The sequence below is a fragment of the Tenrec ecaudatus genome, chromosome 16 (assembly GCF_050624435.1).
Source record: "Tenrec ecaudatus isolate mTenEca1 chromosome 16, mTenEca1.hap1, whole genome shotgun sequence".
Lineage (NCBI taxonomy): Eukaryota > Metazoa > Chordata > Mammalia > Afrosoricida > Tenrecidae > Tenrec > Tenrec ecaudatus.
The window spans coordinates 103,093,615-103,109,866 of NC_134545.1; the positions used below are offsets into that span (position 1 = coordinate 103,093,615).

A 16,252-nucleotide genomic window follows, 5' to 3' on the forward strand; every position below is an offset into this window, starting at 1 on the left:
GGTCACAGTGAGTGGAAATAACTCAATGGCATCGCATAGTTTTGGGTATCCAAGTCAAAGAAGAAAATGTTGGGTTTTTTTAAAGAGATGATCAAATTATTTAAGCAACTGATATGAGATCTTATTAGAAGTAGAGATGCTCAGTAGTCTATTTGACTTTGTTTTTTATTTTTTAATTAAAAAATTTAAAAATATTTACTCTATTTTATCTTCGTCAAGGTCAAAGGTTCTTCCTTTACTGCTTCTTTTTATTTTCTTTATAAATCAATTTATTGGAGGTTCGTACACCTCTTATCACAATCATACATCCATCCATTGTGTAAAGCACACTTGTACATTTTTTGCCTTCAACATTCTCAAAACATTTGCTTTCTGCTTGAGTCTTTGGTTTCAGTTCATTTTTTCCTCTCCCTCCTTGCTTCCCCCTCCCTCATGAACCCTTGATAATTTACAAATGATTATTTTTTCATGTGTTACACTGTCCAACGTCTCCCTTCACCTACTTTACTGTTGTCCATCCTCCAGGGCCGAGGTTACATGTAGATCCTTGTCATCCACTCCCCCTTTCTACCCCACCCTCTGGGACTTTGTGTTTTATAAACTAGTAGTGGATATAGGCTCATAATACCTATAACCCGCTTATTACTCAGGTACTGATGATGAACCCAAGGATCAAAACACTTGAAGACTTGGAGATTGAAGAAGAGGTTTTATTTCGTTTGTAGCCTCATCAGACCAGATGGTTATGATAAGCTGGTTGCCTTTTGTGTTCTAGTTAGGGCTATGATGAAAGCCGTGCATAATAGCTAACTGATAATAGCTCTTTGATGAAGACAGTACAAAGAGCCTTCAGAAAGTTTGTGGGGGAAATTCCATTATCTTTGGACTCAAGTTTACCACAGTCTTTGTCACCGAGTAGAAGAGAACGTTAATAATCTATAGAAAACGTAACTTACGCATCATCATTTGGGTCTTTAGGTCCAGAGCCCACCCTTTTTGGTAAGCCCAAGTTCTCCTGCATGAGATTACACTACAAGTACAAAGACACCAGTGGCTATTTCCACACGCTGAGAGCTGTGATGCGCAACCCGGAAGAGGATGGAAAAGGTAACAAAGCAGACATGAGTGGGGTTTGCTGACGACTCCGTCTACGCCAAGGCCCCTGGGAAGTTGAGATGTTCAATAGCATTGCCAACTGAATGAGAACTGCTTCGGGGAATCGTTTTGTGGTTTGAGACCTTAAAGTTAGCAACTTTGTCCCTGGCAACAGTCGGTCCTATAGGGAGTCACTCAGGTCCCAGGCCTTTCCCACCCCGGGGCCTCTTTCCTGGGGAGTAAATACAGGGGCTAGGGGGTGCAGGGGGCAGTGTGGGACCTTGGGCCACTTTATCTAACTTCACCACCATCAAGTTGATGCTGACTCAGAGCGACCCCCTGTGGGCCTCTGAAACTATGGCTGCTTAGGGGAGCAGAAAGCTCCGTCTTTCTCCCGCAGGGCCGCTGGTGGTTTCAAACCACTGACTGTGCCCATCTCAGCCCAACCCGTTACACTGCACAGCAGGGCTCCTTCCTTTCATGGGGGACGGAAAGCCACACCAGCAGCCCAGGGCTGATTGTTGAGGGGGTCAGGGATCCCTCCACCTCTCAGTCAATTCTGACACCAGCCATCCTTCCCATGGTGCTTCTCTGTCTCTGCCGGACTTGCGATGTCATTGCAGTGGCCACACACAACTCACAAGCCCGTCACCAGGTTAATTAGGGATGTAGCAGGTTATAATTCAGAATCGAGAATGGCTCAGGATACAGTTCTGTCAGGAGAGCCTTTCCTTAGGTCTGTCCCCACATAGACCTCTTTGGTCCTGGTCTCTTGGCCCAGCTTCTGTCCTGCTCAGGCAAGTGTTACAAAGTGCCTCAGCTCTGCCAATAGTCCCCATACATAGGCCCCTCTGCCAGCAAGCCTCATCCTGGAAAGTGCTCAGCTCTACATTTAGTCCCGTGTGTGTGTGTGTGGGGGGGGGGGGCTAGCTCTGCCAAGGACCCGAAGGCGCTCCCGCTGCTCGCAAGCCTCCTGTCCTTTGCTGTGTGGACCAGACAGCGCATCATCTCCTGTTGCTTCCGTCATGCTTGCTGCATGTAGTGCTCCGTCTCCTTACCTGGGTGGGTCTCCTGCAGGGTCGCCAGACCCAAAGGATGTGTTCCATCCTCACCTCTTCTTTGTGAGCCCCAGCCCCACCCCAGGGGTAGTTTGGTGTATGCCTAGTGGGGCTGACAGGGGGTGTTCATCTTTAACTGGCAGAAAGCGCTTTCAATTCCACAAAGAGTTCCATCACATGGTCAGGGTCCCGCACACCTTACTTGCATGGTCTTGCCCCCACAGGTGCCGTTGACATTATTTAAATTGTGCAGCTGTTTCTTCTCTTTTTCCAAATGACCCAACCCCTTTAAGAGAAAACTCCATGCTTCGTCCTAGGACAGCAACACCCGTGAAGCGTGTGTGCATGTGCTGGTACACGCATGCACGCCGAGATTATTCCAAGGAAATGGCTCTCAAGGGGCTGATGGGCGCCGAGTCTGCAGGTTAGGTAGCAGACTGCTAGATCACATTTCAAGGACAGGAGGTCAGAGGAGGAGTTGGATGCAGCCCACACTCCCTAGGAAACAAACGGACTTTTCTTTCAACCAATTAGCTTCTCACATCAGAATGCAACTGGAGGCTGGTTACATTGTGCCACTTTCTGGAGGAAAAGGATCAGTTTGCTGTCTGTCAAACTCTGAAAATCATAGCCCAGTCAAGCGGACCATCCCACGGAAAATTCCTAGGGGGATGTGTTGGGCTGCAGTCTACAAGATGGCATCTCAAAATCACCACCCGCTCTGCCCAAGAAAGATGGGCTTTCTACTTCAGTAAAGAGTTCCGGACTCAGAAACTCACAGGGGCAGTTCTACCCTGTCCTCTGGGGTAGCCTTGAGTTGGAATCGACTCAATAGCATTAAGTTTATAGGAGCCCTGTGGTGTAGTTAGGCGCTGGGCTGCTTTGAAACCACCTGTCACAACACAGAAGAAAGATGAGGCTTTCTACTTCCATGAAGAATTAGTCTTAGAAACCCATAGGGGCAGTCTACCCTGCCCTATAGGGTCGCTGTGAGTCAGCATCGCCTCGAGCAGTGAGTTTATTGTTGGATTCCAACAACCCTTTAGGAGATGTTTTTAGTCGGTGGCTTAAAGACCTAAGACAAAGATTTAGGGGTTCATCTAGGCTCTGTGGCTCCAGAAAGTCTGTGTTCCATGAGCATTAGAAATTCGTTAATCAGGATTCTCTTAGAGTCTGGTTAAAGCTGGGACAGTTTTCATGTCAGTTAATTCGGTTCTCTGGTTCTGCTGCACTCTGTGTGAGCATGTGTTCTGTTGGGTTGCAGACACCCTGCAGTGCATTGCAGAGATGCTGCAGATCACCAAGCAAGCCATGGGGCCGGCGGTGCCTATAATCGAGAAGAGACTTGAACGGTGAGCACTCCTTTGCTTATTCTCCTTAGAATAAAGGTGTCCTTATGCGAAGTCCTAGTTCTTTACAATGTTTTGAAAAGGGAGAAGGTGATAATTTGTTAATATGTTACTATTTAGAGAAGAAAGCATCCTATTTCTGTGGATTAGCAATTATTGTTAAGTTTGTATTTAAATTCTGTGTGTGAAATGTTCAGCTAATATTTAAACGTAGAGCAGTCACAAAGCCAGTCTGAGGGGGTTTCTCCAGAAATAGCATGGAGTCCATTCTTCGAGAAGTACAGAGATCTATGGGGAAAGCACTGAGCCCCCCGCCCCCCCCGCCCGACTTCCATTGACACCACGTAACCAGAGAAGGCTTTTCTGCCGGAGATAGGTGCTGTGGCATGGATTCTGGCTCATGATCTCCCCACGTCAAGCGTCTCGAGGGTCTTCCTGGTTTGCAGTGACGCCCGACTTGACCTTTCCCAAGGCCTGCTTCTCCTGATAACATGGCCAAAGTACACGTGACAGAGGCTGGCCAACCTCGCTTCTCAAGAGCGTCTGGCTAACCCCAGATAGAGTGGTTTGGTGTTCTAACAGCCGGTGGCATTTTCACTATTACGCGACAGCACCAAACCTCCAATGGATCAGTTCTTCTCTGGCCTTCCTTATTCCCTGTCCAGTTTCCCATGTATCTAAGGACATTGAAAATGGCCACGGGAAACCAGGGGTCACATGGTTTCATGGAAACACAGGAAACAAAGCAATATTAAGATATGCCAACATGATTGATTTCATGTTGAACCATCCCTGCGTTCCTGGAATCAATGTCACTGGGTCATGGTGTTTAACTCTTCAAGAAAAGAAAGAGCTAGGCCACCCCATACCCTCTGGGCAGCTTTCCTTAAGATGCTGCAGCTTTCCATTGCTTGTCATTCCCTTGTGGGGCTGCTTACAGTGTCTGCAGGAGTCAGCCAGGCCCGCACTGCCCGCAGCAGTAGGCACCTGTGGTTTGGGAGCCCTCGAAAGGCAGCTCATCTAAATTCAGATGTACTGGAATCAAAGACTTGAGAAAGGCATGTAAAATAATTTCACTCATTTTTCATATTTACTAGTCGAACTGAGATTGTTTTAGTATCTTAGAGCAAATCCAGTGTTTATATTAAAATCGGTCCCACCTGTTTCTTTCTAATGTGGCAACCAGAATAGAGACCTTACAGCTACAAAGCTCACGTCTCCTTGGTGGACAGAAGGCGCTGTTCTAGAGGCCTAGTGGCCCTGTGAGTAAGGTGCTCAGCCAGTCAAGAGGTTAGCAGTTCAGACCCTCCGGCTGCTCTTCAGGAGACAGATGTGTGGTCTGCTTCCATCTGATTTCCTGCCTCGGAAGCTGTTGGGGCAGTTCTGCTTTGCCAGTGGGGTCGCAGTGAGCCAGTATCGCCTCGGCCACAGTGGGTCTGGTGATGTGGTTCCCTTCCAAATTCACCTCTGGCCTGAGCCATGTTTGCAAGAAGTTGCAGCAAAGCTGTAAGAGCAGGGGGTTTTCACAGACCGGGTCCCATGGAGAAATCCCCCCTTTCACTGCTTCTTTACAGGAAGAGCAGCAAACCTCACGAAGACATCATTGGAATCAGATCTCAAAACCAAGGCTCTTTGGCCCAAGGAAAGAACTTCTTAATAAGCAAGTTTTCATCCCTCAACCAGAAAGTTAGGCAGACGAAATCCAACGTAAGTATCGGCAATCTGCGGAAACTAGGACACTTCGCAAAACCAGAGGTCAAAGTTAACTTTCTGAAACCCAACTTAAAAGTCAGTCTTTGGAAATCAGACAGTAGCCTGGAAACCAAGGACAGTGCAGGTGTGATGGACAGCAAGGACCAGGCAGGCTCCGAAGGTGAGGTGTCCTCCGATGAGGACTCGTACCACTCTGACGAATTCCTGACCAATTCCAAGTCTGACGAAGACGGGCAGCTTGCCAATTCCTTAGAGAGCGTTGGGCAGGTAGACTACGTTCTACCCAGCTGTGGGATCATTGCTTCGGCGCCCAGGCTGGGTAGCCGGTCTCAGTCTATGAGCAGCAGTGACATCAGTATTCCTGTTCCTTCTGAGGTGACTGCCACTCGCAGCAGTGTGCTGGGCGGTGGGTCACCCGTGAAGAACAGCCCCTCTGCCGACCACATAAACACACTGACTACCAGCTTTCCCAAGCCTATGGATGTTTATTGCCAGCGGTTTGCCCAGGATGCCCAGGACAAAACAACCCAGCCAGCAGAAAGCCAGGCCGTTTCTGGGCAAGCTCTGGGGGAAGGGAATCAGGAGACCAGCCAAGTTTCTAATGAGACCCAGTCAGAAGCAGCGGGACCAACACCCTTGCGACCATCTCAGTTAGATGTGTCCCTTTCTCCAAAAGGCCCCCAGTTTTTGTCCATTGAGTCAGTGCATCCAGTCGGCTCTCAAAAGACCCCAGGCTCTGGCTCTGGTGTGCTTGAACTTGAGACGGGCCTTAATGTAACGCCCTCCCCCTCCGAAGGCAGTAGCAGCAGGGTGGTGTCTCCCTTTGCAAAGATCCGAAGTTCCATGGTCCAGGTTGCTAACATCACCCAAGCTGGACTAACCCATGGGATCAACTTAGTGGCCAAAGTCCAGAAGAGTCCTGCAGAGCCCGAAGCGGTGAACGCAGCCCAGCAGAACGAACTCAGACACATGTTCACACAATGCCAGACGCGCATCATTCAGATTTAGCTTTCTGCTACCAAGACGCCTGTGGCTTTCCTTTAAACCCGGGGTGGGTTCCTGCCTTCGCCTGCTGCTCCTTGTACTGATTCTAGGGATCACGTATTCTAATTATGTTTATTGGAAAAGGTTTTAAAGGGAACCTGGCTCAGTTTCCAAGGTGCCTGCTATGCGGTCTGAGGGGTGCATATTGGCCGGCCCAAGTGTACAAGTAAGCTGAGTCGAGTGGGTCACTGTGGGCAGAACCTGGGCCTTTTGGAAGCAGTGGATTGTGTGGGGCAGACAGGACAGGTGGGCGCAGGTAGACGTGTGTCTGGGATTGGTGTTTTTCTGTTGGTTTTGTCAGTCAGTTGACTCTCTTGACAAGGCAGGTAGCAGTGCATTTTAGGGAGGACAACGACGGTACTGGCATAGAAGAGCATTTGAAGACAAGCGTTCTTGGTTGTGTGTGAACTGCTTAGCCATCATGGGCAGTTCCGAGGCTCCCTACAGTCTGCTCATTGAACTCTCCAGAACCAACTGACAGTATTCTCAAACCAGGACCCCACTCCAAGTCCAGGAGTGTCCCAACTCCCCAGCGTGGAGCCAAGCTGACCTGAGCCCATTAGCTGTGTAGACCAACCTATTAAAATTCAGCCCTGCCGTCTTCGGGAAGGCAACATGCACACTGGCAACTACACAAAGGAACCTTCCAAGTGTGAGTCTCCAGGGCACGGTCCCCGATAGCTTGTGTAGGCGATTGACAGAGATAGGAAATCTGGGCAAAAGCCCAGCTGTGCTAGCACTGGTTCCACGACCAGCATCTTGACCCCGCCCCGCAGCGCGTCCCAACAGGCCTTGATTTGTCTGGCATGCTAGAGCCTTCTTGTTTGAAGTGATTCTCAGCTAACCATTGTGGTAACTTTGTTAAGTATTTCCGCTTTTGTTATTTATTAGTCGTATCTTTTATTTGAAGTGTCAAATCTTGTGAGTATTTAAAATAAAACACCCATGTAACTTTCCCTGAGACCGTGTGTTGTATTGTTACTGAGTGACCCTTGAAAAGTTTTGATTTCAAGTCAATTTGTAACCTTTGTGTACAAAGTCTTTTAATTGTTTGCCCAGGGACCCTCAGATGACTTTACAGGGGATGAATGGATGACAAGCAGTCACGTGCGTTAAGTAAGTGCTCCACACCCAAGAGCACACACGTCAAGGTCAGGCAGTAGTGGCATGCACTCCAGCTCCACAGGAATGTCTTCCAAAGAAACGGAAGCCTTAAGGCAAGGTGAGGTTCCAGTCAGAATAAGGGTGTCTGCTTGGTTCCCTGCCATTCGAATCAATCAGTAACGGACAGCCAACAGCTTGCAGACATTGTCTCCTTACAGGGGGCCTTCTGGGTAGTGGTTTTCATCAGGGAACAAAGAAGATGCAGGTGACATGGGATGTGGCTTATCAGAAATCATGAAAAAACAGCCCCAAGTACTTGTAATTTGCAGAGTTTTATTTATTTGAAAGAGGAACCAATTCTTCCCGGGGAACGTTTCTTCCATACCAAGCAAATGATGCACTTATTTCTCTTTGGTCAATTACAGTTCACGTTGGCACAATAAACACATCAACGACTAACCTATTCTAGGCCAGTTATAGAGCAGGAATCTTCTCACAAATCCAGTTGAGCATTTTACTTAAAGTTTATGGTCTAGTCTACCAGTTATAAAAATGAAAACCAGTTAGAATTCTAAATATAGACAGATTATTTACATTTGTTTATAAAAATAGATTTGCGTTTAGGAAAAGTGAACAGTGATGTTATTGAACAGTCGTGCTCGTGTCCGTTCACGAGGCATAGCCAGCGCCCTGGGCTAGCAGTGTCCACTTAGGCCTCCTAGGAAACCCTGAATCATTTATCCTGATTAAAAGAAATCTTTATATATCCTTATTAGAAAAAGTAAATACTCCAGTATTTGTTAATTTGCTTGCTAGCCACGGGTAATCCATTGTGTTCTTAACATTTTTATTGAAAATAATTGGTCTGGGGAGAACCTCCATCAGCCAGATCAGACTGAACTATCTATCAGATCACGTCACCTGATCTACACCTTTGGAAATGAAAAATTCAAAATCTAATACAGTCAGCAAAGTAACTAAATGACATTTGGAAAACCTTTTATTCTAAAGGCGCCTTTGATGCTTTTTTCCGAGTTCGCTGTTTTGCTCCGTTCAATTTGGCCCAAAGCAGTTGTGGGCAGCCTTCCCTGTGAGTGAGCGAGCCCGCTGCACTGGGGAGAGGAGGAAAGGGGGCAGTGTGTGTTCCCATGTACCCGGAAAATGCTACATTTAGTCTAATTCTGAAAATGGCCCTTAAGAAAAAGGAATACACACTGACTCCAGATTACTTGACCAAGACAAAATTGGCAGCCTCGTCCAGCAATGTCTTAGAAGTAATATTCGTCTGTGAAAGCCGGAAGTCTGGGGACCACTGCCGGGGGAAAGACTGCCTGCAGGCTGGTCACAGCGTGTGTGTGGAGAAGTGGCAGGCAGGTCCTGCTCCCATCCTGTCACCCTGGGAAAGAGCATTCGAAGGAAATGGTTCTGACGTGAAGATCACAACCATTTTCTTCTGCAGAGCTAACGGCAGGCGTTCCGACAGAGTCCGGCCTGGGACTCAGGTGGATGCGTGTATTCGGCAACATGATCGGTATTAAACTTTAATATCAAATCCTTTTTTTTACATTGTTACTAATTTGTGTGATTATAAAACAAACGTTAAAAGCTCCATAAAATCAGTAAGGGAAAAGTGCTTACTGAAGATCATATAAACTTGAGGTGCTCCCAGGCTGGGCTTCCGGCAGTCAGTCACTGGTTCTTAATACAAATGAGCTACAAACGACGAGTCTGGGGAGGGCGGTGAGCCCGAGTGCGGCCATAAGGTGCCAGCCGTTCTTCCCACCCCGACGACTTCAGAGCTCGTTCCCGTTCACGCAGTGCTGCTGCTGCAGCCTGCCTCTCCTCAGGGCCTCCAGCTGCTTCGCCCGCAGCCAGCGCTCTCGCGACAGCGTTGTCTGCCCGGCGCTGAGGGACAGAAACCTGGTTCAAGAAGCACAACAGCGCGTGTCAGTCTAGACCTCGGGATGCTGTTAACCCAGCCCGTGTGAGGGCTCCAGCTTAACCTCAGGGAAGGAACAAGCAGCCCCTTGACCGCTGGCCATCACCCAACACCATCCCCCGCAGCCAGCCTCACAGGGCGGTTTTAAGGAAACGAGGGCAGTTCCCTTTTCTTAGTCTGCCTCAGTTGCTCCCTAGTGAGGACAAGCACAGCCAGGCTGCTGACAGCAGTGGCGGGCGGACGTGCCCTGGCAGTCCCGCAGGCAGTCCCAGGGACGTGGGGGTTGCCCGGGGACTGCAGTGTCTCGGACAGCGCTGTCTGCGCAGCTCTGGCACTCACCGCGCCACCACGAGCAGCTGGTGGAGGTCATCGGCTGTGACGCTCTGTGGGTCGTTCTTGCGCATCTCCACGAAGTCGTCTTCCACCGCCTGTGTGCGAGGGAGGGAGGGGTCTTTCACACACTTGTATGAAGAAATGCTGCTGCCTCTTTACAGGGAAAGGATGAGTGACATTGCTGTCCCCGGGCGACGTAAAGACTGAGGATGCTGGCCCTGACTCTTGGACACAGCAGGCAGGAGGGTAAAGACTGAAATGCAGACTTTACATGTGCGTGTGCAACACACACACACACACACACACACACAAAATCCCCGCTGCTGGTGGAAGTGTTGTGGACAAAATAACAGAATCCACCCACCCTCACTGGAGGAGGTGAGGCAAACAGGCAACTCAGGCAACGGTGCCCTTGAACCCGGGCGGGGAGTGGGGGACAAGGACCTGTGACAATTCCTCCCTTAAAAGCAGATGCTCTCAACCCTTTACAAGCCAACCGGGGGCCTGTAGCAATGTAAGGGGCGATTGATTCCAGCAGTCAATCACTGTGGCATTTAAACTTGCCACCCAGGGCTGTGCATGTGGCCGAGAGAGATCTGGGGAGGTCCTGGGCCCCTTCTCTGGGCTCAGGCAATTGGGGAGGCATGGCACAGCGCACACTGCCACCGGTGACGGGAACCTCGGCCCAGCAGCCACGGGCACTTGTTCACAGAACAGTCACTAACCACACAACAATGGCAGCAACACAGCACAGCCGGGGTGGAGTCTGGTGGGGGCATCTGCCTTAGAGGATTTCCTTTTGAGCAGATATGAAAGTACACACGGGAAGGATGCACTGTACTTGGGGGCAATAAAAATGTCTCCGAGAAAGGCCAAACCTGGGCCTGACTGGAAAAGGCTGGGGCCATGGGACTCACTACATGGGGACTACGTTCTCATCCCAACGAAGTCTGCCCACTCGCTACGGCTTGTGGGGGCTGGCCTCTGGACATCAGCAGACTGTTGCCCATGAAGACATTAGCTGCAGTCCACAGAGCAGCTATTAAAAATAACTAAAAAATTATGCACAAATTAGGAGATTGAGATGCTGCATTGGAAAAGTGCTGTCTCATACTCAAGGCGGCAATAATGGAGGAACCGAACAAAAAGACGTGACCCACAGAAAGCCCCCAACAGGATGAGTTCTGCTAGGTACTTATCTGGACGGTGACCCGCACGCACCTTGGTTATCTCCTCCGAGATACTGTAATCCAGGAATCTCAGGAGGGTCAGGTAGGTGCGGAATTTATTCAGCACAGAGGGCAGCACCGTCGAGAGGAGGCTGCTCATGTACTCCTCCATGTTGGGCGGGAGGATCTGGGGCTGCAGGTGGATCTGGCAGTCCGCCTGCAAAGAGAAACATGTATGGGATTTTCCAAACCCCAATCACTTGGAAATGTCAGGAGGCTGCATGGACTGCCCACGCCGTCCGAGAGTTAGAATAGCAGCTATTGCAAGGGCGGCGGAGGGGCGGCATGAAGCAGAGCTGCTTTTAACGCTGGTTTACAAGCGCACAATCCCAAATGGGCAGTAGCGGTCTTCTCAACTCAGGAAGTAGAGAGGGGCAGCCCCTCACAAGCAGAGAGTAAAAGTGGTTCTATTTCCATCATCAGGTATCCTGACCAAGGGACCTCTCCAGGAACTACAAAAAGTAAATCACACTGCCCCCCCCGAACATCAGTCACCGAGGGGACAGTTACACACTGCAGGAGATGGAGAGGAGTGAGGCTCAGCAACTTCCCTACAGACGCACTCCTGCAGCCCAGATAAAGCCCCTCTTTGGGTGCCCGGGCATTTCTCGGCACAGCATACAGTCACAGGTGATTAAATTCAATACCTCAACGCATAGTGACCCCACAGGGCAGGGCAGAACTCCCCGTGTGTTTTTATAGACTGCTTCATCTCTCTTCTAAGCAGCAGCTGGTAATTTTGAACTGCTGACCTCAAGGTTATCAGTCCAACATGTAACCATGGCACCAACAAGGCTCTGTTAAAAGATGTCTCCCCCAATAAAATGATTTCAAAAACAAAAAATTGGGGGCATATATAATACCTCAAAAAAAAAAAAAAAAAGACATCTCGCCCAAGTTGAAAGTGGCAGAAAGCATTACAGGACAGTCCACTGGTGGACAGTGCAACTCAGTATGCGGATCAGACCATTATTTCGTGTAGCCCTCGAGGGAGGCCTTTCCAGTCAGCAGCTTTGCTGGCAGGCTCGTGTGCGATCAGACCTCGGCCTTGGGCAAGAACTCAGGAACAGCTTCCCTTACTAAGAGCCAAGAGCCGTCGTCTTCAAACAAACGCACCACCGTGCCAGAGTAAGCAGACCCCAGAAAAGAAAGGACCATGTGGGACGCGGTGTTCACTCCACTGCCACGTCTACCTACCGGGAGCAGGGAGCGCCCCTCCGACATGATGAGCACATTGATGTTGCAGGGGAATTCCATGTGGTGGTAACTGAAGTCATAATCCACCTTCTGCCAGGTGATCAGGTTGCTCAGGGCCGTCACGTTATGAACGCCTAGAGGACAAGAGAGGTTTCGCGAGTGTTTGGGCCCCTCAACAAATCCGTTTAGCCGACACTGGCCGATGAGAGATGAGATCTCGGCCACTTGAACAAGGCACTGCTGTCCCATTCACTCCGCTACTGCAACTCAGCGAGACTGTCAACAGGAGTACAGGCCAGACAGAAGGCAGGGGCCAAGACCGCCCCTCCCTCCCCACACCCTACCCCACCCTCACACACCATTCCCAGGGCACACAGCGACCAGGCCCAGGAAACAAGATTCTTCTGGGCGGGGAGTACACACAGCTAACATAGAGGGGTGAGAGTCCACATGTCCTCAAACTGTTTAAACGGGGCCAGTTCACTGTCCCTCAGACCCGTTGGGAGGGCCGGATTATAGTTTAAAAAAAAATTTGAACAAATTCCTGTGCGCACTGCACATCTTATTTTGAAGTAAAAGGGGGTCAAAAACACCCGGTGGGCCGGATAAATGTCCTCGGCAGGTTTGAGGACCCTTGAGTAAGATGGTTTCCACTCATTTCTGCCATCACGGTAGCCATTCGATGGTATTTTTCCTTCAATCTTTACCTCTGGAGCTTCTCATTAGCTAATCCCCTTCTTAATTCTCCCACTGGGGTCCAGAGATAGCCCCCTCTCTCATGTTAGAGCACGATCCACAACAGATATACATTTGCACCATCTGACCTAAGTATTTTCTTCACAAAGTGGGAAATCTTGAAGAAACACTCTGGACATGTTTTTATCGGCTCTGCTCTACGCTTCTTCACTCGAGACGGTCTGTGGCAGCAGGCAGGATGGATCTCTCCTTCAATAGGTCCTGTGCTGCCCTATCCTACCTTCCAAAAGCACCGCTGGTGTACACAAATTCAATTTGTTTCCTGTATCTAAGCGAGTCCCTGTACGGTTAATGTGCTTGGTGGCTCATGGACCTGGTAAAGGGGAGCATGGGCGTGCGTACCTGGCGCATCCAGCTGCCCCTGCTCCAGGAGCGTTTCGTCAACTACAAGGGAAGTATTGCTGGGCAGCTGGAGGAGGCCACTGACCAGGCGGTTGGCAGTGTAGTCTTTGTGGGGGATGAATCTCATGTGGTTCATGTTCTCGATAGTCATCTGGAGGCGGAAAGACTGTGGAGAGAAGTGCCTCATGAGCAAAGAACAAACCTTCCCTGTTTCACAATTTACACTTGGCATTAAACAGTTTCCCACAAAAAGAATAATGTTTTTAATCTTCCAAAAGCAGAATCTTGTTGCGTATTAGATTTTTGGGGGCAAAACAGTATGTATATCCTCAATAGAATCACCCCGATCCCATGAGTGATCTGATTCTCCAATACCTGGTCAGCATTCTTCATGAACAATTCTCACTTTATCAGACTTCACTAGCAGATCAGCCCCAGGAGACAGGACATCTTTAAGCGAGTTAATAATGCTGCTGCCAGGCTGACAGCAATGTGCAGCGAAGGCAGGAAGAGGGCACCGGGGAGGGCGCCTTTCAGTCAGGGCTCCTTGCAGGCTACGCTTCCCCTGACCCTAGGACAGTCTCAGTGAAATACATGGGGGAAATGGTGACTACAGGGGGTTTCAAGCATGCTCAGGTCTTATAAGACGAGATGTAGATATTTCTAGGTTGGTCTTACTGCTGGAACAAGATGCTGAATGATCCGATATAAGTGTTCTGTGAAGGTACTACTCCGTGGACAGCCACTCAGGTTAAGGGTGAACTTTCCAAGAGGAAGAACGTCTCTTCTTGAATATCTTAAGAAAAAGGAAAAACACTCAATGAACTGCTAGTTTTTCCTCTTGACAATCAAGCAAGCAAACACTGAGTTCATAGTATGACTAAAAAAACAGCTGGTTGTACCTTGACCAGTTATGTCCTGCCAGATGGTAGCCGTGGAAACAACAGCTAGCCTTACACAAACACACACCGAATCCCCACACCCCGAGCTGGGTCCTATTAGCTTTGCACTATGGACAAGAACTCGGGGTCACATAAATGGTCCGTGAGTGCCCCAGGTCACACAGCCTAGAAGTGGTACAAGCCTAGGGACGTGGGCTCCAGAGCAGTGTCAACTATCCTGTGTGAGTGGCTCAACGTCCGCCCTAGGTACAAAGACGCGAGAACAACGAGGACAGCCAAGGGTTAGGGAGCTGGTTCAAGCTGTGGCCCAATGGCCCCATGAAAACGTGTGCAGGGCGTGACAGACACAAGTGACCCACACGGGAGGCCAGCACAGCTGAGATCTGCAGAGACAGGCTGTGGACAGGCAAGGGGTTAGCGGCCGAGATGCCCTGTGAGTGGTGACGATGATACATGGCTTCTCCGGGGACGCAGCAGAGGAGCAGACATTCCTCTTGAAGTCAGAACATAGAGACGCCCTTGCAGTCACAGGGCCCGGGCTGCAACGCCTGTGCCCAGACTTGTGGAGGTGCGTACGTGGTCCTCCGGATGCAGGAATGGAGAATGCAGAGTGCGTGCAGGGCACTGTACAATGTAACCAGGTCCTGGGTAGGTGTGGGCTCTAACTTTAAGGTAATCATAACAGAGAAGATTGTGTATGATCAAGTCTAACAGTGTTACAGGGAACTGTTTGACACACATCCGCTCCCCCGGCCCCCAACTCACTGCTGGAGTCACTTCTGACTCATTCGGCCCCTAGAGGACAGTGGACGGGTTGGGGAACCAGGAAGGTCCCCGGAAGCAGACTTCCACATCACTATCCCAGAGTGGCAGGTGGGTTTGAGCAGCAGGGCCCATTAACTACTGCGCCTCCATGCTCCTCTCCAAGACCTCACCGGCCGAGTCCCTGCCCCGCCCCTGGACGAGCCACTTACACGGTGGAAATGAGATGGAGGATAAGGTACTCAGCTGCCACACTGTCCCCCAGAAGGGCGTGTGTGAAGAAGCCCAGGAGCTCGGCGCGGACTGGGGACAGCTCGGCCATGAAGCCGGCGGCAACTGCAGGAGGAAGAGAGCCCTGTCAGTGCCCACCGCAGGCCAGTCACCCACCGCCCGGACCTCGGCCTAGCTCTGGAGAAGGGTCAGAGCAGGCTTGTGATCTGGGTCAGCAGGTGAAGCCAATGTCAAGAATGTGACAGCACCCATACTTTGATTTTGCTACATTTAGTCTAGAGAATCACTAGGAAACAGCATGGGGCTCAGACATGGAGATGTGGGGGGAACCAAGAATGAACACGGGGCAGCTGCCTTGCAGCCTCCAGGGCATTGGCCGGACACAGGGTGGGAGGGGAGGGGGTCCCGGGCTCGGGCACTTACAGCTCTTGCTTTCCTCTCTGCTAAGGCAAGCCGGCAGGAGCGGGTTGGTGTGCTGCAGCTTCTGGGCTAGAACCACGTGGATTCTTGGCACTAAGGAGGCAGGAGGGCTGTGGACCCGCTGCTCTTCAGAGGTGTCTGTGCAGTCCATCGGGTCCAGGAGTGAGGAGGAATCCCTGGGGCGGGGGCCGCACGGGTCAGCCTGGGCAGACCCAGGCACACCTCTCTCAATACAGTGAGAGTTCAGCCGCTCAGGTTGTGAGATGCCTCTGGGTCAGCTGACTCAGAGAGGCTCCCCGTAGGACACGACACTGCTGCCCCATGTGCACAATCGTGCCTCTGTGGGAGCCTACTGCAGCAGCCACCGTGTCATGTCAGCTTCCTCACTGGCCCTCTGCTTTCCACTCTCCTTCTCTGTCCATCGAATCAATTCTGACACACAGCCCCCCCAGGGGGACAGGTTAGAACTGCCCCTATGGGTTTCTGAGATGCAATCTTTCTAGAAGTAACAAGCCCTGTCTTTATCCCCATACTTCTCTTTACAGAAGAGGACATGACACCTTGTCCTGAAATTCTCCAGCACAGATTTCAGCCCAGTTAGGTCATGTACACTGCGTTTACTCCATTCTTTAAGAACAAGGAGGTTTTTTTAAAAAAAGGAGGTTTAATAAAATGATTTTTAAAAGAACAAGGTTTTCAGAGAGTGCTGCCCCTACAAGAAATGGCGCAAAACAGGTCACACCCAGCCCGGGCACTGGACACTTCCAAGCACCCTCCT

The 16,252-nt window shown here is 50.2% G+C and overlaps 2 protein-coding genes across 4 annotated transcripts in view; one reads left to right on the forward strand and one right to left on the reverse strand.

Annotated features, from left to right (window-relative positions):
* The window catches only part of INPP5F (inositol polyphosphate-5-phosphatase F), a 100,662-nt gene extending 93,442 nt beyond the window's left edge, over positions 1 to 7,220 (forward strand). Inside the window, exons 18-20 of one of the 3 annotated variants that reach the window (XM_075534504.1) lie at positions 979 to 1,107; positions 3,418 to 3,505; positions 5,077 to 7,220. In XM_075534504.1, coding sequence (XP_075390619.1) covers positions 979 to 1,107; positions 3,418 to 3,505; positions 5,077 to 6,223 — 1,364 coding nt within the window. In that variant the 3' untranslated portion in view covers positions 6,224 to 7,220. Of the gene's footprint in view, positions 1 to 978; positions 1,108 to 3,417; positions 3,506 to 5,076 lie in introns of those variants that run through there. The other 2 variants (XM_075534505.1, XR_012780425.1) reach the window with 2 other exon arrangements.
* Positions 7,221 to 7,676: 456 nt separating this feature from the next.
* The window catches only part of MCMBP (minichromosome maintenance complex binding protein), a 31,049-nt gene continuing 22,473 nt past the window's right edge, over positions 7,677 to 16,252 (reverse strand). The window contains exons 9-16 of the mRNA XM_075533329.1: positions 15,478 to 15,650; positions 15,036 to 15,159; positions 13,838 to 13,955; positions 13,160 to 13,325; positions 12,062 to 12,195; positions 10,857 to 11,021; positions 9,642 to 9,730; positions 7,677 to 9,283 (exon numbers count right to left, since the gene is read on the reverse strand). Coding sequence (XP_075389444.1) covers positions 9,157 to 9,283; positions 9,642 to 9,730; positions 10,857 to 11,021; positions 12,062 to 12,195; positions 13,160 to 13,325; positions 13,838 to 13,955; positions 15,036 to 15,159; positions 15,478 to 15,650 — 1,096 coding nt within the window. The 3' untranslated portion in view covers positions 7,677 to 9,156. The remainder of the gene's footprint in view (positions 9,284 to 9,641; positions 9,731 to 10,856; positions 11,022 to 12,061; positions 12,196 to 13,159; positions 13,326 to 13,837; positions 13,956 to 15,035; positions 15,160 to 15,477; positions 15,651 to 16,252) is intronic.